At 44.7% G+C, this 23,465-nt stretch overlaps 1 protein-coding gene across 7 annotated transcripts in view; it reads left to right on the top strand.

The window, feature by feature from the left end:
• LOC139583098 (AT-rich interactive domain-containing protein 1B-like) overlaps positions 1-23,465 on the top strand; it is a 105,652-nt gene that overhangs the window by 56,219 nt on the left and 25,968 nt on the right. For all 7 annotated transcript variants that reach the window (XM_071413847.1, XM_071413841.1, XM_071413843.1 and 4 more), the window contains 3 exons: positions 13,768-14,011; positions 14,924-15,013; positions 18,611-18,802. In XM_071413847.1, coding sequence (XP_071269948.1) covers positions 13,768-14,011; positions 14,924-15,013; positions 18,611-18,802 — 526 coding nt within the window. The remainder of the gene's footprint in view (positions 1-13,767; positions 14,012-14,923; positions 15,014-18,610; positions 18,803-23,465) is intronic.

The raw sequence follows: 23,465 nt of genomic DNA on the forward strand, positions 1-23,465 counted from the left end.
CATCCACTAATGACTATTGCTCTCTCATTCTGCCGGAGCAGACACTCAAACTGTGTGGTGTGTCTGTCTGTGAGAGACAAATGGAGCAAAGGCTCTTACTGTCACACCCTTGAGCCAAGTGGCCCACGCGTTATTCACTACATCACCCCACATCCAACCGTGCCACATTTTAAACGGCTTAAGGAATTAAGGAACTATTACTGAACAAAAATGTAAACGCAACAATTTCAACGATTTTACGGAGTTACAGTTGATATAAGGAAATTTGTCAATTGAAATAAATTCATTAGGCCCTAATCTATGGATTTCACATGACTGGGCAGGGTCACAGCCATGGGTGGGCCTGGGAGAGCATAGGCCCACCCACTGGGGAGCCAGGCCCAGCCAATCAATTCTCTGGCAACAGCTCTGGTGGACATTCCTGCGGTCAGCATGCCAAATGCACACTCCCTCAAAACTTGAGACATCTATGTCATTGTGTAGTGACAAAACTGCACATTTTAGTGGCCTTTTATTGTCCCCAGCACGAGGTGCACCTGTGTAATGATCATGCTGTTTAATCAGCTTCTTGATATGCCACACCTGTCAGGTGGATGGATTATCTTGGCAAGGGAGAAATGCTCACTAACGGGGATGTAAACAGAAATATGCTTTTTTTGCGTTTAAGACATTTCTGGGATATTTTATTTCAGCTCATGAAACATGGGACCAACACTTTACATGTTGCGTTTATATTTTTGTTCAGTATTTATTATTATTGGTGATCAGAGATGCACCACTTGTCAGATGCACCACTTGTCTGGTTAAATAGTGGCGACGAGAGGGACTTTTGCCAGTAAATGTAGATTTCTTTGAGCTGGTGGAGAAAGTATGTTTCTGTATTAAAGGGGTAGCCTTGTTCTTGTGACTCTGTGTTGTCCAGTAGGCCTTTGTTTTAGCTATTTTAAACATAGTGGGACAAAGTCTATACTGTCTAAGGGGAATCGTGTGTGTGTGTGTGTGTGTGTCCTGAAAGCGTAAGAGGGTCTAAAAAAATAAGGACATACATCATTAGCCATCTTTCTCTGACACACACACACATATACACACACACACACACACACACATACGTTTGTTTTACTATCCTCGTGGGGACCAAACAATTGATTCCCATTCAAAATCCTATTTTCCCTAACCCCTGAACCTTAACCCCAACCCCCCCCTAAAATAGCAATTTTCCTTATGGGGACCAGCTACACACGCATCAATCAGTGTAAATAATGAGTGAAACCTATGTGGCAGGTAGTTGGGAGTCTGCATGAGGTATTAGTGTGTATCTCAGCAGGAGAGAGGCTTAGTGAGCCTGGCTTTGGTTTCTAGCGCTAGCTCCATTAGCATGTGTCTGTAACCACGCAGAGCAGACATCACAACCACACAGCAACAACAGGGTTCCTTTTGCTGCCTCCCCGTCCTTAAACCTCTGAGGCCTGGGCTTGCATCCCAAATAGCACCCTATTCCCTTTTCAAGTGCACTATATTTGAACTAGGCCCATAGGGCTCTGATCCAAGGTAATGCACTATATAGGGAATAGAGTGCCATTTGGGACTCATCCCTCGTTAAGGCCTAAGAAAAGACCACGAATAAAAGAGAGGCCCATTTACCTCCAGGAGGCTGACCACATTTATTTTATTTGTATTATTTTATTATTTTATTTAAAAAGACTGGCTGTAAATAAATACGAGTGGGGGGGGGGGGGGGGTATATTTCAAATTCCCTTTATTACGGGGATGATCCAACACGACCGGCTATTAATTACACTACTCGCAAGTGTACACATTCCAATCAAACACACTCAAGGCACACGGATAATACTTCCTCTGCACCAGGGGCTGATGGCGATGCTGGTGCCTAAATAAGGAATGACACCCAGCGTTGTCAGAATACCCATACTTGCGTCCTAAAATAGGCCGTTTGAGTATGTGCATTTTCTTTTTTAATAGTATGCGACATTTAGAAAATCCAGTGTAGTTCCATTGCCCCGATGTCATACTCTTTTTCGGCTTTGACAACAGCTGATCAATTTAGATATGGGGTGTGCTACCGAAATCAACGAATAACGGGAAAGGACGCACTCACACATGATGCGTTCTCAGTATGCGAAAATGGAGTATGTGCATTTTCTAAACTTGAGTATGGTTTAAATGCCAGGATGTCCTACTCATTTCGGCTCTTCTTCTAGTAGAAATCGATGCACACTTTTCCACAATGCAGATGCCGAGGTGGGCTGTGCGTTATAGGCCCTAGTTCTCTTCAACAACGAAACTAGGCTACTTAATTGGTAATATGGCGAATAGCGAAGCTTTTGCTGTGGTGTTTAATTGTAGGCCAAGTAGTTTGAAAAGTGTTGGTGGTTAATTGTAGGCCAAGTAGTTTGAAAAGTGTTGGGGTTTAATTTATATACAGTACCAGTCAAATGTTTGGACTCCTACTCATTCAAGGGTTTTTCTTTATTTTTTTTACATTGTAGAATAATAATGAAGACAAACTATAAAATACCACATATGGAATCATGTAGTAACCAAAAAAGTGTTAAACAAACAAAAATATATTTTATATTTGAGATTCTTCAAAGTAGCCACCCTTTGCCTTGATGACAGCTTTGCATTCTTGCAACCAGCTTCACCTAGATCACTTTTCCAACAGTATTGAAGGACTTCCCATATATGCTGAACACTTGTTGGCTGCTTTTCCTTCACTCTGCAGTCCAACTCATCCCTAACCATATCAATTGTGTTGAGGTCGGGTGATTGTGGAGGCCAGGTCATCTGATGCAGCAATCCATCACTCTCCTTCTTGGTCAAATAGCCCTTACACAGCCTGGAGGTGTGTTGGGTCATTGTCCTGTTGAAAAACAAATGATAGTCTCACTAAGCCCAAACCAGATGGGTTGACGTATCGCTGCAGAATGCTGTGGTAGCCATTCTGCAGCGATACGTGTGCATTGAATTGTGCACACGTATGTGCATCATTAAGTGTGCATTGAATTCAAAATAAATCACTGACCGTGTCACCAGCAAAGCACCATCTCTCCACCTCCATGCTTCACGGTGGGAACCACACATGCGGAGATCATCCGTTCACCTACTCTGTCTCACGAAGACACAGCGGATGGAACCAACAATCTCAAATTTGGACTCATCAGACCAAAGGACAGATTTCCACCGGTCTAATATCCATTGCTCGTGTTTCTTGGCCCAAGCAAGTCTCTTCTTATTATTGGTGTCCTTTTAGTAGTGTTTTCTTTGCAGCAAATTGACCATGAAGGCCTGATTCATGCAGTCTCCTCTGAACAGTTGATGTTGGGATGTCTGTTACTTGAACATAACTGATTAGCTCAAATACATTAAGATGGAAAGAAATTCCACAAATTAACTTTCAACAAGGCACACCTGTTAATTGAAATGCATTCCAGGTGACTACCTTATTACTGCATTGTCGGAACTAGAAGCACAAGCATTTCGCTACACTCGCATTAACATATGCTAACCATGTGTATGTGACAAATAAAATTTTATGAGATTTTATTTTTGTACCTCATGAAGCTGGTTGAGAGAATGCCAATCGTGTGCAAGCTGTCATCAAGGGCTGGCTACTTTTAAAGATTCTCAAATCTCAAATATATTTTGATTTAACCCTTTTTTGGTTACTACATGATTCCGTATGTGTTATTTCATAGTTTTGATGTCTTCACTATTCTTCTACAATGTATAACATAGTAAAAAATCAAGACAACCACTTGAATGAGTAGGTGTGTCCAAATGTTTGACTGGTACTGTATGTTTTAGACCTTTGGTTTCCCAAAATAAATACTGTCTATGGAAATGGAACGAAATGATCTGTTTCTGTCTTCAGTCCTTCATAAATAGGATAGATGGGGCTACGGTTTAGGTTGAATGTGATAGTCTGCCTATAACCAGCCTGAGTAAGCCTATAACTCCATTCCTCCTCTGTTCAGAGTTGAAAGACGTTCATTGAATTGGAAATGAGCTGTTATCAGGCTGGTTAATGCAACGCATGTCTGTTGAATTTGTGAAAAATCCACCCGCACTCGGCCCCGCCCCACTTACTCAGCCAGTCAGGAGCCGCTACTGTGTTGCGGCCGTGACATACTTTACGCTTTTTCACTAAACGGTACATGTTAAATAGTATGCGATGATTAGTACATAGTATGCCGTTTTAAGCATGTAGTACGCTAGTATGGGTAGTCGGACACGGCCACTGGGTTAACTGTGAAATTCAAAGGAATCCCTTATCGGGAAGAGCATCTACAATAACACCAGATCAGTTGTGTTACTAGTACACTGAGAGACAAATTATGGAATCCACTGTGTGTGTGATATAGTGGTTGCCACAATATTCACTAGCACCATCACCAGATTCTAGCAGCAGAGCCAATCAGGAGCTACAAAAGGCTTTAGGAGCACCAGATTTGTGTAGGTTGGTGCTTTTTGGGGGGGGACTTAGCCCCACACTAGGGTGTCGTCAGTGTTTTATGTTCATGTAAGCTCTAGTGTAATCGTGTTTCCATCAGGAGTGTGACACTAAAGACTTGGGGCGAACGGAATCAACAACCGCTGCATCATGAAGACTGTTGCTTTGTGAAGTCGTTATGTAAGTGCCAGCTGAAAAGTACCCAGGACTTTTCCTTGGCTCCAAGTTCGAGCAGGACCTCTGGAGCCATGGCCCAGTGAGACACGGGTACCAGCCCACGTAGATGGAAATGCGACACACACACACACACACACACACACACACACACACACACACACACACACACACACACACACACACACACACACACACACACACACACACACACACACACACAGACACACACACACACACACACACACACACATACACACACACACACACACAGAGACAGGCAGTGCCTCTTGGTGTGTTTTTATTTGCCCACGCTGTTATCTTTCTCTATCCAGAGCCCATTTTGTGAAAACGGTAGGTTAAGGAAAGGGAAATATTTGTATTACAAAACAATAGAACTGACTAATGTTTACTTGTGGGAGAATAGGAGCGAGTGCAGCTCAAAGAGTGAGTTGGAGAGGAGCGAGAGCGAGAACCAACAGAGAATATGAGGCATAAGATGATTAAAAGGTCTAGTGGGGGCTTTGAGCCCAGAACTCGTTTCAGAGGCAGAAAAATGCACCGCAATAAATAAACCAGCAAGGCAAGGGGGAGGCTGCAGAGTTTGAAAGATTATAGCAGAGTAGAGCGGGAAGAGAACGCAAAAAGCCTGCATTCTGTGATTTCCTTCGTCTCTCTGCTCTGTCTTCGTCTGCTGTTCATTAGCTACATCCTGCTCTCTGAAACAACCAGCCTCCCCCTCCCTCTTTCCCGTTCCTAAATGATTTTTGTTCTTTCTGCTGTTTCCATTCCCCTTTACACATACACATACATTCATTTTCTCCCTTCTTTTTTTCTCTTTTCCATCTTCTGAATTTTTTTCTCTCCTCTTTCAATGTCTGGGCTCCCGTCCTCTCCCCTGTGCCCGTGCTTTGATAGTGGGGCTATGGTATTTGGGGGAGTGAAGGGGAGTGTGGGAATGCAGGGTGTAAATTAGAATGCAGTGTGTGTGTTTCCCTACACACACACACACACTGCATTCTAATTTACTTGCAGGCTGAAAGGAGAGTGTTTCTCTTGAGCCCTAGAATGTATCCTCTCGCTCTCATTTCTCCTCTCCTTTCTCTCCGTAGCTCCTTTGATTCTTCTCTCTCTCCTTCGTGCGCTGCGGCTCACTCCCCATAATTAGAATGCGCACAAGGGGGACGGAAAATGAGCGAGAGGAAAACGAGAGAGAGGGAGGAGGAAGGAAGACTAAAGCAGGCAGAGAGAGAGGTGGGGGTGTGTGCTGCCGAGGCAGGCAGAGCTGGGAGCTGGTTGGCTGAGCAGTTGGCAGGGGGTGGGGGATGGGCTGCCGCGCTGCCATTGGTTGGCCTGGGTCCCAGGGGCAGATGGGGGAGAGAGGATGGGAGTGCAGTGTTCCTCTCCTCTATACTGCTTTCCTCAGCGCTCTTCTTTCCTCTGCTCTCCTTCTTGCCTCTCCTCTCTTTGCTCTGCTCTCCTCTCTTCTGTGAGCTTCTACAGGGAGCCAAGCTCCGTTCAGCGACAGCTCATCAAGCCCGCCACAGCGCTGAGGTGGAAAAGCAGCACAGGGCCTGTCTGTTTTTACCCGCTGTGTGCGTACGTGAAGAATTAGAGGGAAAGACTCCCTCCCCACCATTTCTTGATCTTTATATCATTAGCACTCAATGTGCTGTGCTGTTAGATCGTAGACTGCATTGTAAGATGAAACATTAGTTGTTGGAGGTAAGGTTGTGCACAGACTACTACAGGATTGAAGCAGTATTTCTATCCATTATTAAGCCTTAGAGGCATGGCTTGGTTTAAGCTGTATAGACATATACTGAAATGATCAATGACACAGCTTTAAATTTGGTATCAAATCAAAGTTTGTCACGTGCGCCGAATACAACAGGTGTAGGTAGACCTTACAGTGAAATGCTTACTTACAGGCTCTAACCAATAGTGCAAAAAAGGTATTAGGTGAACAATAGGTAAGTAAAGAAATAGAAACAACAGTAAAAAGACAGTGAAAAATAACAGTAGCGAGGCTACATACAGACACCGGTTAGTCGGGCTGATTGAGGTAGTATGTACATGTAGATATGGTTAAAGTGACTATGCATATATGATGAACAGAGAGTAGCAGTAGTTTTTATTTTATTTTATTTTACATTTATTTAACTAGGCAAGTCAGTTAAGAACAAAATCTTATTTACAATGACGGCCTACACAATGACGGTACTAGTGCACTATGTTGGGAATAGGGTGCCATTTGGGATGCAAGCTGTGTGTTCCGCCGTCAGCTTTATCTGTCGTCTAGCACACGTTCTCACTCTCACACGCTCTCTCTAAAACCTAGGATGAGAAGTGTGTTCTCAAACCAGCTACTCTCTGTTCTACCTGCGGTCTATCCAACCCCCCACCCTCTCTTTCTTTTCTCATCTTTCTGCCCGTCTCTCTCTCTCTCTCTCTCTCTCTCTCTCTCTCTCTCTCTCTCTCTGTCTCATCTTTCTACCAATCTCATCTCTCAAAGCATCTGCTGAGCCAGTAGTTTCCATTTCAAAGCAAAGCCTCTTTCATTCAGAGCAGAAGTGATGCTCTTGAGGTGGAGTGTGCCCTCAACCCCCTCCTCTCTCTCACTCTCTCTCCCATTCTCTCTCACTCTTTCTCTAACCCTTTTTCCTCACCGTACTGCGTCACCATGAGAATAAACCAAGAACAAAAGGTGTCCAGGGAGATTCCAGCTCTGGGTCAAATTAAACATCCAGTCCATTTCACAACATGGGTTGTATTCAATAGTGTACACCATAGCAAAATGATTTGCAACAAGTTTCAAGTTCAGGTAGTCCCACCCAGTTTGTTGGTTTTCTTCCTTACGGTGTCTAATGAATACGGCCATGGGCTGCAAACAGAAATGTGTCCATGGGCAAAATGATCGAACATGAAGTCAACATACATGCTTGGTTTCCAGTAGTCAGGAACAATGTGGACCTGTTGGGTTGGTCCTGCTAGAGGAGTATCACTAGAATACAGTCACACGGGCTTGTCTTTTCATCCTCCTATAGTGGCTGGGTGTGTGGGGTGGCAGATTATAGGTTCTGTGTGTGGCATATTCCGTCTAGACCTTTTGATAAACGGAGGAATGGGCCATGATGGGGACTAGGGATGCGTCCCAAATGGCGTCCTTTTCCCTATATAGTGCCCGAAATAGCCTAATCCCGATATAGTGCCTTGGTCAAAAGTGGTGCACTGAATCGGGAATAGGGTGCCATTTGGGACGCAGACAAGAATATGGGCAGTCATTGCACCTGCCTGTCCATCACCAGACTGGCACTAACCGTTGCCACTGCCGGTTACCACGGTGGCAGACAAAGGCGCCAGCTGGCTCCGTGCCAACTGCCGTGGCAGAGCAGGAGGGGTGGCGGGATCAGGATCAGGCAGCCAGTGGTGACGTCTGCTGCTCCCTCCATCTCTCTCGCTCTCTGTCTTGTCCCTCCCTCACGCATTGATTAGCAGGAGGAAGAGAGAGCACAGGGAGAAGGCAATTATGCTGACTAAATTGTGCTTTTTTTCATCTACACCATCAAAGATAATGAAAGTCTTGGACAGGTTTCAAATTCGCCAGCGTGTTTTTATTTTTGTGTTCCTCGCTTTCTTCCTTTGTTCCAAATCGTATTGGTAAATCTATTCTACACAAACTCCCTTCTCCCTCAAACATTTCCCGCACCTCTATTCAAGCCAAATGAGGAATATATTGTTTTAATTGTACTGCTCAGCTATATTTGGTTTTTACACACGTGCCCAGCCTCAATCACACACAGGCACCCTTAGAGAAATCAGTGAGATTGCTGCTGTCCCCGTTCCCCACTATTTCTTAAACGCTATCATTAAGTCTCAATTATTTCCCAGCACAGCCCTGCATGTTTGTCGTCTGACTGCTACTCATGATTGCAAATGCTGATGCCTCTCTCCTCAACTCCTCCGAGAACTCCTTGGGATGGGTTCGTTTCATTCTATTGCTAGCAACTATTCCTTCCCGCAAGCCTCTCTTCTCTTCTCCTTATGACACCATCCCCATTCCTCATTGGTGGTTGGCTAATTCAGGCCCGGAGCCGATTGGCTCTAGCCTGCCCGCAATATCTCCACAGAGACCGGGGCATCCAGAGCCACGGTGATGGGCGCCGTCTGAAATGGTGACACCACAAAACGATGACACCACAAAAAGCCTCTGTTGGCTGTCAATATTTAATTGGGGATGAATGTGAGAGTTTTCCCCGGGGGGGGTGTACGTGCGTGGGTTTTTTGTGTTGTGATGGCGGGAAGGAGAGTGACTCACTCATCACACTAACCCTTGGGCTAAATAGCAGACAGGATGAGAGGGGAGAAAGATAAGGCGTACCACAAGGTTCTATATCAGCCCCCTCTCAATTGATCCTTTTTTATGATGGTATTGCTAAGGCAGTGCTTATGGAGTATGCTTTGGAAGGTGCAGTCAGTGTGCATATGAACTGTTTTTTCAGCGTGCTGAAGACTGAGGAAGAACCTCATCCTCTCTCTTTCTCTCTGTCATCTGTTCACATCACATACACTAAAACACACAAAAGCTCGCTCTTGTTCACATTACCATTCTGCACCAGTGCTTGAGTTAGCTGTTTCTTCTGAACTCATCTAAAGTTATCCTCAGAAGAATAGCCAGTCAGTCCTCTTTTGAACATGGCATGACTGTGCCTCTTCCTCATCCCAGAGAGAGTGTGTGTGTGTGTGCGTGTGTGTGTGTGTGTGTGTGTGTGTGTGTGTGTGTGTGTGTGTGTGTCCTCCCCTCTAGAGGCTGTCTGTCTAATCCCCCATCAATCACTCCGCACAGAGGCACGTTCCCACCGTCTCCAGACACACACACACACACACACACACACACACACAGCCTCCAGAGAGCGCTTATCAAACCTAATACGCAAGCGCTCCTTTCAGATTGTCAGATTTCACAGTAGGGGAGAGTCTGATTCCCCTCATCAGTCTTGTGAATGTCTCTGTGTGCGTACACACCACCGTTTTCTGCTCAGGGCTACCTCCACCACCGCTGCTGCCTCCTACTGCTTCTCAGGAGGCCCAATCAGGGACAATTTTGATAGGGGAGAGATCTAGGCGAGGCCCAGGCAGTCCCCCTGGCCTTCCTTGGCTTTCAGTATTTTCTCAATTGCATATTTTTCAGAGGCAAACTCTTTTCTTTCATCAAGCTGTATGGACAGAATCAAAAGGCTGGGGGATGAAAAATAAGAAAATGGCGGCTGCTCTGGTGAATGTGTTCATGGTCATAGCTAGTTTACATCCCTGGTTTCATCTAGTCTGTCCCAAATGGCACCCTAATACCTTTTTATAGTGCACTACTTTTGACCAGGGTCCATAGGGCTCTGGTCAAAAGTAGGGCACTATATAGGGAATAGGGTGCCATTTGGGAAGGCTTGTCTTTGATTATAAGTCCTTGGTCCTAGTGCGGCGTGTCCACATAGCCAGGGTATGAGTAGCGAGGACAGTAATGTTCTGGATGTACTTACTCCCCCACACTGCTGCCTGTGGTGAATCACAAACACACACACACACACACACACACACACACACACACACACACACACACACACACACACACACACACACACACACTCAGAGCCATTCTGAGTGCTGGGAAATCAGCAAGAAACAGATTTTCAGCAGCTAAACAAAATGGCAACTTCCTCTCCCTCTGCACTGTGGTACAAGTGTACTTAGCTCCTTTAAAGTTGAGTTGTAAGCGTTTCTGTAGCAAATTTAATGGTTCTCTGTTGTCGGTGTTTTCTTTTACATGGCTGCTGCCCAAACTCGAGGGTAACGCTGCATGGAAAGAGTGAACTGAGAGGAGCTGACTGCATGTGGGCGCTACTGCTGTGCCCGTCTCTCTCACTCTCTCTGCCCCAATGAGAACCCACATTCATTTCTTTATCCTTCCCCTATTTCACTGCAGAGTCTAGAGTGTAAAGGGGGATGAGGGAATGGAGGAGGTAAAAGCCCGAAAGACCAATGAGGCTGAATAATTATATTCATCAATTTAGTAAGCCGAGGCCCATAACGAATGTGAATAATTATATCCATAAATCATGCAAGCGGCACAAGTCTTGAGGAATATGTAAACAGGTTTAAGTGGCCCTCCAATGCCTTTCAAACTTTGAAATAAAGGCTTTTTTGGAAATATGTAACCCATACCGAAGAGAAGGCCTTGGCTGAGGTCTTTTGACCAGGGCTCTGGGCTAATCCCCAACACCCCCCCCCCCCCCCCCCCCCATGCGTCTGACGCAATCCGCTTCTGTGATGGTGAAGTAGAAAGACTTTTGGAACACATTTGGAGCTTTTAGAGGAAGAATCCCGCTTCATAGTAAGGTGCATTCGAGTATAATTGGCTGACGTAGGCTAAGATTGATAGCAGAAGATATATTTTTTTATGCCGAGTTGGTCTTAACTGGTGTGTGTGTGTTAAGTTACTGATTAGATTCTAAGTAGTTGTTATGGCCTCAGATTGTGTCATAATGAAAGGTCGTAGGTGAGAGCTGCCTGTCCGCCAAGCGCCAACTCCAGCTCTGAGCTGGGACTGTATTACCACTACACCGGCAGTCACAAGTCATGACCGCAGTCAAATTCCACGTGACGGTTTAGTCACAGTAATTAGGCTTCTCCAAGCTGCTGCTGCTCATTTGTAGCCTACCAAACTTGCTAACTGCCTGGTACTCAGTACTGTTGTTCCTATAATCACTCTTGACATCAATGCAAATGTGTCGAAAATGAAATCAAACACTTCATGAGAGCCCATGAGCTCATGTTGCGCAACATTTCTAGAGTCTATGCAATTGCTTAAGAACTGAGTTTTGATGGCCTCTATTAAAAAGAGGAGGATCCCATTAGCTTTCTGTAGGCTAGGCCTACTATATTTATTTCTCAACTTTTCTAATATTAAGCACATTGCTTTGCTTTCCAACAGGAGTATAGCCTACCTGGCATGAAAATGAACCAAGGGAAAAGCGTCCTCCATTCGCTATTTAAGTGTATAGATGTGTGTTTTATTCCCATGCTCCTGTTCTGAGACGGGTGCATGATAATGGTCCAAAACAAATGTAATTTTAGGACTAAGGAGGGGGGAGATACTGATCATCTATTACTGAGAAGAGAATTGGATTGGATTCAGCGTTTGTGTACCATGTCTGCTAGAGGTCTGAACCAGGAGTTTGATATCAGACCATTTCTTACATGAATATGTCACTTTGATTCGTCTTGCCTTCCAGGTCACCTACTTGGTCATTTTGTAAATATACACTATCGTTCAAAAGTTTGGGGTCACTTAGAAATGTCCTTGTTTTTGAAAGAAAAGCACTTTTTTTGTACGTTAAAATAACATCAAATTGATCAGAAATATAGTGTAGACGTTGTAAATGGCTATTGTAGCTGGAAACGGCAGATTTTTTTATGGAATATCTACATAGGCGTACAGAGGCCCATTATCAGCAACCATCACTCCTGTGTTCCAATGGCACGCTGTGTTAGCTAATCCAAATGTATAATTGATCATTAGAAAACCCTTTTGCAATTATGTTAGCACAGCTGAAAACTGCTGATTTTAAAGAAGCAATAAAACTGGCCTTCTTTAGACTAGTTGAGTATCTGGAGCATCAGCATTTGTGGGATCGATTACAGGCTCAAAATGGCCAGAAATAAAGAACTTTCTTCTGAAACAGTCTATTCTTGTTCTGAGAAAATGAAGGCTATTCTATGCGAGAAATTGCCAAGAAACTGAAGATCTCGTACAGTGCTGTGTACTACTCTGCAAACTGGCTCTAACCAGAATAGAAAGAGGAGTGGGAGGCCCCAGTGCACAACTGAGAAAGAGGGCAAGTACATTAGAGTGTCTAGTTTGAGAAACAGACGCCTTACAAGTCCTCAACTGGCAGCTTCATTAAATTGTACCCGCAAAACACCAGTCTCAACATCAACAGCGAAGAGGCGACTCCGGGATGCTGGACACATTAATCTGCTTTACAAGGGGTGTAGAGCCTAACTGGCATACATAGGTGGAGCATGAGTGTCGAGTTTGGGGGAATATTTTCACCATAAAAAAGCACCTTTTTATAGTAAAGTATTACATGCATAATCACATTTCTGGTCACTTTTGAGAATGGTGTTTTCCAGCTAATTTATTGCATTTTGGAACAGTCACGCTTATAGCCTACTGCCGTGTGCGCATTTCCTGCGTTTATAATGTGAAGAAATAGCCTAATAGTTTATCAACATTTTAAGCTAAATGTTCTGAGCTGTTGCATCAGCCTCATTGCTTTTAACAGTTTTTTTTGTTGATGCGAGTGGTTGTATTAATTTGGGATCTATCGCATCCCACAGCCCTAGCACCGACTGCACAGTTTCCACAGGAATCGGTAGCTGAGTGGGAGGGGAGGCAAATGACTTGGTCCCATGCCACTTTGGAGGGCAACTCGTTGGCACTATTAGACTTTGGCTCCACTCCTGATAAGACATTGACGCCGTTGGCATGGCTTTCTCTTGGGTGTAATTTGGCCCAATTTGTCTAAATACCTGAGTTGTTTCTGCCCAGTTAGTTTTTCATAAAGTAGGGAATAGGGTGCCATTTGGAACAGACTGACTTTCTAGCCTGACTGCAGTGCTGAGAGAATATTTTCCACCATGCGCCCGCCTGCCTGGTTTTACGGTAACTCAATTGGGTAAAGCCTTCCTGGACTTCAAGAGAAATTTCCAACACTCCAATGTCTCTCCGTCTATGTTTGACGTTATGTCAAGTCATCAAGTAACTGGTAAAGATTTGACTACCTGCCGGTGAAGATTCTTAATTTGTATTTCAAGGTGTTCTTGACCTTAGCAGACTGGCTTGAAGTCAGAATTTCTCCTGGGTCATGTTAATGTAGAGCACATAACGGAGCACATTTTTTAAATGTTTTGCAACCGGAAACTAATTTGTTATTGGTCTCATCCAGGTAGTCGCTCACTCAGTTTTTTTTTTCTTTCTTCCTTTTGGTGTGTGTGAACACCACCCTGGCTTTCCCCTTGGTTTGCCTCACACTAACCTTCCTCTCTTGTCTCCTCTTCTGTTCTAGGACCTGTCTGGCACCATAGATGATCTTCCTACGGGCACAGAGGTGGCCGTCAGCTCAGCGGTCAGCGCTTCGGGGTCCACCAGCAGCCAGGGCGAGCAGAGTAACCCGGCCCAGTCGCCTTTCTCACCCCACGTATCCCCGCGCCTCCCCGGCCTGCGCAGCGGCCCCTCCCCCTCCCCCGTGGGATCACCCGTTGGCTCCAGCCAATCATGCTCCGGGCCAATCTCCCCCGCCAGCGTCCCAGGTATAGAACAAAACCCTGCACCTAGTTCTAGGAGTAACCTTCAAACACTATACCACATCTCACACACACACATATCACACTCCAGACAGGGAGCAAGGGCCATTTTGCCAGGCTTGATACACTAACTGAATTTGTAGTATTTCAGCCATTTCTATTTCAGTGAGCAGTTCTGAGACCTCCACAGTGGAACAGCTCTGGTTGTCATGACTGACACAACTGTGGAGGAAAAAGACCTCCTTTGTCTCATTACAGGCACTTCTTTCAGAACTTCTTTTGCATTAGCGACTCTATAGTAGTTAGTCACAGTGGAAGAGAGAAGTCTGGTTCCGTACAGGCAGCTGGGGATTGGTTCCGTACAGGCAGCTGGGGAGGAGCTCTAGCCTCAGCTCCAAAACAAAGGCCTCAGTCATTAAAATAGTTTCTAAACTATGTTAGCAGTTCGGAGTCACTGTAATACAATTACTCTCCCACAGTGCAGCGCCTTGTTGCCCGTTTGACGCCAGGCTGGACTAGTTTAGGGAGATTTGTCCTTATTTGTGGCCAGAGTTACAGTTTATACCCCTGACCCTTTCTCTCTCGCTACTCTGGGTGGTGATAACGAGGTCGACGGGAGACTATTTAGTCATCTACACACACTACACACACACTCTCACCCCTACTGGGAGAGCCGTCAGCCATTAGCCCCCACACTGAGGTACCAACGGACTTGTGATCTCCTCTGCATCCCATCGCCACAGAAACTGCTGCACACGCACACATACTGTAGGGCTCATTAAAGGGAACCAGGCACACAGCTCCCAGGGAGAGGGGTTCGTTTTGCTCGACACTGCTGCTCTTCAGGCCAACACACTAACACGACGGATATGGATGTGTGTGTGTGTCCCACTGACGTTTGCTCCCCTCTTCTCCCAGGCACCCAGATGGCCCCCCAGACCCCTGGGAACATGTCTGATGTGGGCTCCCATTCCACCCTGAGCCAGTCCCCCATGTCTCAGGAGAGAGGTGAGATTTTCCTGCACATCACACCACCTTGGGAACCACGATCCTCCTCCTCTCCAGGATATTTACCATGCGTGTGAACGATGAAGTCCGCAGAATCGGCGAAACAAAGTCGCATACGCTCGGATAAGTCAAATACGGGAGCTTTTTGGGCACGTCCACTTCATTTCATCAACGGTTTGATAAATGAGGTCCCCTCTTGTACACAATCTTGACCCTATGGTGGAAATATTTGAACGGAATATGGGCACCTCAAGCTTTAGTCCCTCCTTAATGATGTATACCAGTGAACCTATGTCCCTCCAGGAGTCAATTTCCCCTGCTCGGTCGCAGGTGTTTTCCATAGGATCATTAGTACAACAGATTAGCCATAGATCAGCCTCCCTTCAATGCTTCTAAACCACTGGGCTGCTGTCAGCACTGGGCCAGACCTCTGGCTGTGTCCCAAATGGCACCCATTCCCTATATAGTGCTATGATTTTGGGCTCTGGTCAAAAGTAATGCACAATGTAGGGAATAGTGTAAGACGCAGAATGTGGCTGTGTCTCTCAGCAGCGGCGGCCAATATGGTTGTCAGTGACGTCAGGCCATGTCAATGCTGTCCAGCACTGGGGCTGGGGGGGGGGGGGGTAGTAAAGACCCAAATCATATTTGTGAGTAGTAGTCAAAATAACACCTCACCAGCCAGATAGATAGAAGCTTTTTCTCACTGTCTGAAGGGGATCATTGTAACAGTGGTGGCATTAATACAAATGATCACTCACTCCAAGGCCCAAGCTCGGGGAGGGGCGTCAATTAAAATAGGTTTTGTGAGTGCTGTTGAAGCACAGGGAAGGGGAAAGTCATGTTTTTTTCCCTTTTGACCTCGTAGTGACTATGAATAAATTGTTAAAGGGATAGTTCACCCAAATTAATTGCTGTCTTACCGTGTCCATAGACTGATTACAGGGCAGGGTTTTCGTTAGGAAAGTTCGGCACCGGACATTTGGCCAGGAGCATTTTAATTCACAAACATTTAAGACATTTACCGGGTACATATGCATTGGTTACGCAACCTGATTAGGGTGTCCACCCACAGAGCTCTGAATGCCAGGAATCACATTTACTCTGAACAAAAATATAAACGCAACATGTAAAGTGTTGGTTTCATGACCTGAAATAAAAGATCCCAGAAATATTAAATACACACAAAAACCTTACTTCTCTCAAATTTGTTGACATCCCTGTTAGTGAGCATTTCTCCTTTGCTAAACTAATCCATCCACCTGACAGGTGTGGCATATCAAGAAGCTGACTAAACAGCATGATTGTTACACAGGTGCACCTTGTGCTGGGGACAATAAAAGGTCACTTTAAAATGTGCAGTTTTGTCACAACACAATGCCACAGATGTCTCAAGTTTTTGGGGGAGCGTGCAACTGGCAATCTGATTGCAGTAATTGCGCTGTTGCAAGGGAATTGAATTTCTCTACCATAAGCCACCTCCAACGTAATTTTAGAGAATTTGGCAGTACGTCCAACCGGCCTCACAGCCGCAGACCACGTATAGGGCGTCATGTGGGCGAGCGGTTTGCTGATGTCAACGTTGTGAACAGAGTGCCCCATGATGTGTACATATTCACTGTCTTTGTCATTGGGTCAGTGCCACTTTTGTTTGTTTTTGGGTGACAATTTTATTTGTCTCCCTTTTTCATAGGCCCAGAGTAGTCTACCCTGTAATTTATGTGAAAAAACATTCTGCTAATGTGTCCAGTCATTTAAAATGTAGTAGAATTGCATGATTTTTTAAAAAGAAAGGCCAACATTTTCCTGTGATATAGCCTGCTTACTGGACGCCACTACGTACTACATTGAACAGTCTTTTTTTGATTGAGTTATATTATTAGCCTAAATTATGACCATCTTTACATAGGTCTACAAATGTGAGGTTGCATGGAATGCTTTTTTTTTTAATGAAGGTGCATTTTTATGCTGAAAATTAGCTTCCCCAAACGTAAAACCCACGCACCGCCTATGTTAGAATAACTGTTTCTTCACATTATAAGCACAGCAATGCGCACAAGACAGTAGGCTACACTAATTGTGTTATGTTTGTTCCATAATGCAACTAGTGGGAAAACACCATTTGTGAGGGGTTTCATGTGACAGAGATGAAAATATCAATTGAAATTTAGAAAGGATATCTAAATGTGCAACATCTAGCATGGGTTGCTAATATGACAAGGATTGTGCATTTGGTTACTGGACAATGGAGAAAAAAAGTTGATTTGGAAACCAAAAGACTATGAGTGAAAAAGGCTACTTGTTTCAATGGCATATGGAAGTCTTTCTAAAATAATTGCCTGCACGTTTGGTTAGATTTTGGCTAGGCTACTTTGAAGCAAGGCAAGACATGCCTCAAAATAGTTAGTAAAACGTTCAGGTTTTAAACAATTAAGTATATGTTTTCAAAATGCATACTGCCTCCAGCTCATTGCAATGTGACAATCTGAAGCCTGCCTAGTTGCCAATGCACTTGAATGGCGAATGGGAAGCGTGCTTCAATTCACCAGTTGAGAATAAAATAAATTGTAGGCCTAGCTCTTTTTAATTGTGACAATGTTTTTTTTCTTTTTTACATGCGATTGCCTTTAGAATTTTTGCGCAGTGATTGGGCTTATTAAAGCACATGTTTCACTCCCGCAGCAACAAATCGCTGTTTGATGAGCTGTAGCAGCATTTCTCGTGCTACATCAACTGGTATTTCAATCAGTTAATAGGCTAAAATACATTTGAACATCTTGGCCATGTTCTGTTATAAATCTCCACCCGGCACAGCCAGAAGAGGACTGGTCACCCCTCATAGCCTGGTTCCTCTCTAGGTTTCTTCCTAGGTTCTGGCCTTTCTAGGGAGCTTTTCCTAGCCACCATGCTTCTACACCTGCATTGCTTGCTGTTTGGGGATTTAGGCTGGGTTTCTGTACAGCACTTTGTGACATCAGCTGATGTAAGAAGGGCTTTATAAATAAATTTGATTGATTATCTCGCAATGGGCAAAGAAATGTATCCTGGACAATTGATCGGCAGCAATTTTATTTATCGTCTTTTCATTTTTTTTGAACGGAAAAGCCGGCTATTACCGGCTAACGGAAACACTGATACAGGGTAAGGAAACAATATGTAATTTGGGTAAACTATCCCTTGAAGTGGTAGTGAGGTACTGTATTCAAATGTTTTTCTCACTACTATGCCCTTAGATGTGGTTTTGATCAAGCGAGAAAATTTCAAACAGATGAGACCTTTTCTGCGGTGGCCGGGCGGATGTATTAGCTCTTGTGGTATTTGTCGCCCTATTCAGATCATTTTAAATGTTTATTTGGTCGTTCGCTGTAGCATTTAGTAGTGCTTTTCAACAGACAAGGCTAAGTGTTACCATTCAGTTGAAGTGAGTTCACTTAAATTGAACAGACTTGCAACATTGACAATTGGGTTCTCATATCATTGAGTCTGTGAGAGATTATTAGAAATATCAATTTTTTAAGTACCCCCCATTCTAACCTTCCTTTAGTTCGGGTCTCAATTTGAATGCTTTTAAGATTATCTCCCTTTCCCTCCCTGCAGGGTTCCCACCTGCCATGCAGCGGAACACCCCAGGCCCCCAGCAGTTTGGCCCCCAGCAGTCGGGCCAGGGGCCCCCCGTGTCCCCTCGCCCCTCCCTGGGGGGCTCCATGCACCCGGGCTCCTATCAGCAGCAGCAGCAGGGGGGCCCTGGCCCCTCGTACGGATCCCAGACCAGCCAGTACGGCCCCCAAGGTAATATTCCGCTCCAGGGTGAAGTTTCCCCGAGGTACAAAACTAGGATCAGCTTCCCCACCCCCAATCCTAACCTTAACCATTTAGTAGGGGAAATGCAAAACAGACCTAAGATCAGCATCTAGGGGCACTTCCCCACAAGGTAATACTTCCTCCGTGCTAGGGACCGATGAGTATGTCGGTGCCCAGTAAGACAGTCCAGCCCGTTTCTTCACCCTAGTCTGGCCTATAGAAAGACTCAATCTTTACTTAACTTACTTGTCCACTTGGGAAAAATGTGTTGCAGTGTGATGTACACATTTAAAATGGTGTTTAAGAAAAGGACAAGAACAATGCATACAGTAGACAACGAATTCACAATACAAATTCCTAACAGTATGAGAGAAGAGCAGCCCGCTGGGGTTAGTGGGTGGATAGGGGACGCACTCTCGCCCCTGAAGCAGAAGGCTATATTTACATTTAGCTCTTATCCAGAGCGACTTACAGAAGCAATTAGGGTTAAGTGCCTTGCTCAATGGCACATCAACAGATTTTTTTCATGTTGTTGTGTTGGGGATTTGAACCAGTGACCTTTCGGTCACTGGCCCAATGCTCTAACCACTAGGCTACCTGCCACCTAGTGGAATGGTGCCAGTGCTATAACTATCCTATGGCCCAACTCCAACACGTTTCTACAGGGTTGGATAGAGCTGGGCTAAGTAAATCTCCAATCAACCTCCAAGTTTTCCATTCTCTACATATACTCTACTCTCCCTCCCCTCTCTGTGTGTGTCAGGGCTGGGGTAATGGAGGAGAGTTGTTCCATCTCTTTCTGTGTGGCTGGCTGTGCTATCCAGCAGACCTGGGTTCAAATACTATTTGAAATCATTTAAAATACTTTATCTGGGCTTGATTGAGCTTTCCTGGCTCAATGGAACCAAATGAAATAGTCCCACAACTCCAAACCCCTCCAACCCAAACCTCTCCAACCTTGCACTCCAGTGGGGTTAAAGCAAATGCTCAAAGTATCTAAAAGATTTCAAATAGCATTTGAACCCAGGTCTAGTGTGTGGTGTTCAGAGCCAGACTCCAGGCCTAGCAGGGCAACAGAGCAGAGCAGTGGCACACACACACACAAGCAAGGACAATTAATCAGGCTTCTGGAGCGGGTGGGGGCGAGGACCAGAGCTATGAAAACACACACACATCGGCCACGCATTCATCATAAAGGCACAACGCATGAGATGGATTACCATAATGACCCAATGTGTGTGTGAGCCCCCGCTCCAGATGAGTACACACAACCCCGCACACACACACACATTCGTTCTTGGGTTGGTTTTCTTCCTCAGCTGAAACAACAAGAGTAGCTTGATGAATGCTGCACAGCAGGCTTTCATCCAGTCAACCAAAGGGTTGTCGACACGCCGCATGTCTCCAGTAATTCAAATAACTAAATTCCAACGTCTCAACCCTAAAGAAAGACTAAAACAGAGGCCCCCTTCACAACTATCTATAAGCATCTATGCAACAGCCCTGAGCAGTACAGATCCCTATGGGCACTGGTCAAAAGTAGTGCATCTCATAGGGAATAGGGTTCTATTTGTGACTCCATAGACTGTTTCTGTGGACACTCAGGGAGGTGGAGGGGGGTTTACCTAGTCTCTGATCCGTGTCACACCCAAAGATGTATACAGTGAACAAAAATATAAACGCAACATGTAAAGTGTTGAAATACAAGATCCCAGAACTGTGCAAATACACACGAAAAAAGCTTATTTCTCTCAAATGTGTTGACATCCCTGTTATAGTGAGCATTTCTCATTTGCCAAGATAATCCATCCACCTGACAGGTGTGGCATATCAAGAACCTGATTAAACAGCTTGATAATTACACAGGCACAACTCGTGCTGGGGACAACAAAAGGCCACTCCAAAATGTGCAGTTTTGTCACACAACGCAATGCCACAGATGTCTCAAGTTTTGAGGGAGCGGGCAATTGGCATGCTGACGGCAGGAATGTCCACCAGAGGTGTTGCCAGAGAATTTAATGTTCATTTCTCTACCATAAGCCGCCTCCAATGTTGTTTTTGAGAATTTGTCAGTACTTCCAACCGGCCTCACAACCGCAGACCACTATGGCGTCGTATGGGCGAGCGGTTTGCTGACGTCATCATTATGAACAGAGTGCTCCAAGGTGGCGGTGGGGTTATGGTATGGGCAGGCATAAGCTACGGACAATGAACACAACATTTTATCGATGCCGATTTGAATGCACAGAGACACCTTGACGGGATCCTGAGGCCCATTGTGGTGCCAATCATCCGCCGCCATCACCACATGTTTCCGCATGATAATGCACAGCCCCATGTCACAAAGATCTGTACACAATTCCTGGAAGCTGAAAATGGCCCAGTTATTCCATGGCCTGCCTACTCACTAGACATGTCACCCATTGAACATGTTTGGGATGCTCTGGATCGACGTGTACGACAGTGTGTTCCAGTTTCCTCCAATATCTAGCAACTTCACACAGCCATTGAAGAGGAGTGGGACAACATTCCACAGGCCACAATCAACAGCCTGATCAACTCTATGCAAAGGAGAAGTTGCGCTGCATAAATCAAATGGTGGTCATGCCAGATACTGACTGGTTTTCTGATCCACTCCCCTACTTAAAAAAAAAAAAAAGGTATCTGTGACCAACAGATGAATATCTGTTTTCCCAGTTGTGAAAAAACGAACTCAGTAAAAATCTTTAAAATTGTTGAATGTTGCATTTACGTTTTTGTTCAGTGTATAAATCAAATTAAATCAAATTTTATTGGTCACATACACATATTTAGCAGACGTTATTGCGGGTGTAGCGAAATGCTTGTGTTCCTAACTCCAGCAGTGCAGTAGTATCTAATATGTGTATATATATATGTGTGTATATATATATATATATATATATATATTGTGTGTGTGTCTAATATTATAGATAGATAGAATATACACACACACACACTAGAATAGATGACTGACGGGGCGCTGTTTTGAAGCCACTGTGCCTCCATCTTGGCATTCCCCCACCATTGTAAAAAAAGATTTAGGAAGATACAGAAATGCATTTATTAATGTCTACATTTAGTTTTTTTACAACATGTATTATATTACAGACACCTTAATGCATACTTCTAAATTATGTCTGAGCTATAATTTTTTTTAAAGTTATGTTACTTTCCCTACTACAACAAAAACGACTTAAATACATGTCATTTTGTCCTTGAAATACTGTAGAATTCCATTAATTCCTTTGGCGGACTGCGCCTTCTGGGGAGTGCCAATATGGCCGACCAGTGGTTTCACAGCCTCTCATTGACCAATACATAGCATCAGCAATCCAGGGTTTATTAACAGCACTGGTCACACCCTCTGTTCCCCAGGGGGATTCTGGGTATAACATGACTCTACAGAGGAGCTGTCGCTGCCAGATCATTTCCATATACACTGAGTGTACAAATCATAGACTGACCAGGTGAAAGCTATGATCCCTTATTGATGGCACATGTTAAATCCACTTCAATCAGTGTAGATGAAGGGCAGGAGACAGGTTAAAGAAGGATTTTTAAGCCTTGAGACAATTGAGACATGGATTGTGTGTGTGTTCCATTCAGAGGGTGAATGGGCAAGACAAAGATTTAGGTACCAGGCGCATCGGTTTGAGTGTGTCAAGAACTGCAACACTGCAGGCTTTTTCATGCTTAACAGTTTGTCTGGCTGCCAGGACTCAGGCCTACATTTCCCCTCTCCTATCCTCTCATCCTCCTCTTCTGTTCTTCTCTCTTCTATCCCTCACCTCCCCTCCCTCTCTACGTCTCTTTCTCTCATCCTCCTCTTCTCTGCCTTTGAACAGAGTTCGTTATAGGGGCAGACCCAGAATAACTCCAGGAAGAGCCAAAATGGCAGCTCTCCATCCAACGCCACGGCCGAGATAGTCTTTTTGGAAGTCTCACATGACAAAAGCATCTCTGTGTGTTTCCCCCCCACTCTTGGGAAATACACTATAACAGATTGTGAAAGTAACCGGTCTGGCTGGAGTGGAGAACGTCCAGTGGAACAGAGGAACATGAGGCAATGCTCTGTTCACATCACATTGCTTGCATCCCAAATAGCATCCTATTCCCTATGTAGTGCACTACTTTTGACCAGGGCCCCTGCTTTTGAAAGTCTTAACTTCTTATGGCTGCAGGGGCAGTATTGAGTAGCTTAGATGAAAGGTGCCCAGAGTAAACGGCCTGCTCCTCATTCATAGTTGCTAATATATGCATAGTATTACTAGTATTAGATAGAAAACACTCTGAAGTTTCTAAAACTGTTTGAATTATGTCTGTGAGTATAACAGAACTCATATGGCAGGCAAAAACCTGAGAAAACGGGAAGTGGGAATTCTGAGGCTGGTCGATTTTCAACCAAGATCCTATTGAAATCACAGCGAGATATGGATGAGTTTGCACTTCCTACGGCTTCCACTAGATGTCAACAGTCTGTAGAACCTTGTCTGATGCCTCTACTGTGAGGTGGGGCCGAATGAGAGGGGAATTAGTCAGGTCTGCCATGACCTGACCATGCTTTCACCATGCGCGTTCACGTGAGAGGGAGCTCTGTTCCATCGCTCATCTGAAGTCAATGTAATTCTCC

This window comes from Salvelinus alpinus, chromosome 8, assembly GCF_045679555.1.
Source record: "Salvelinus alpinus chromosome 8, SLU_Salpinus.1, whole genome shotgun sequence".
In the NCBI taxonomy this organism is placed as follows: Eukaryota; Metazoa; Chordata; class Actinopteri; order Salmoniformes; family Salmonidae; genus Salvelinus; species Salvelinus alpinus.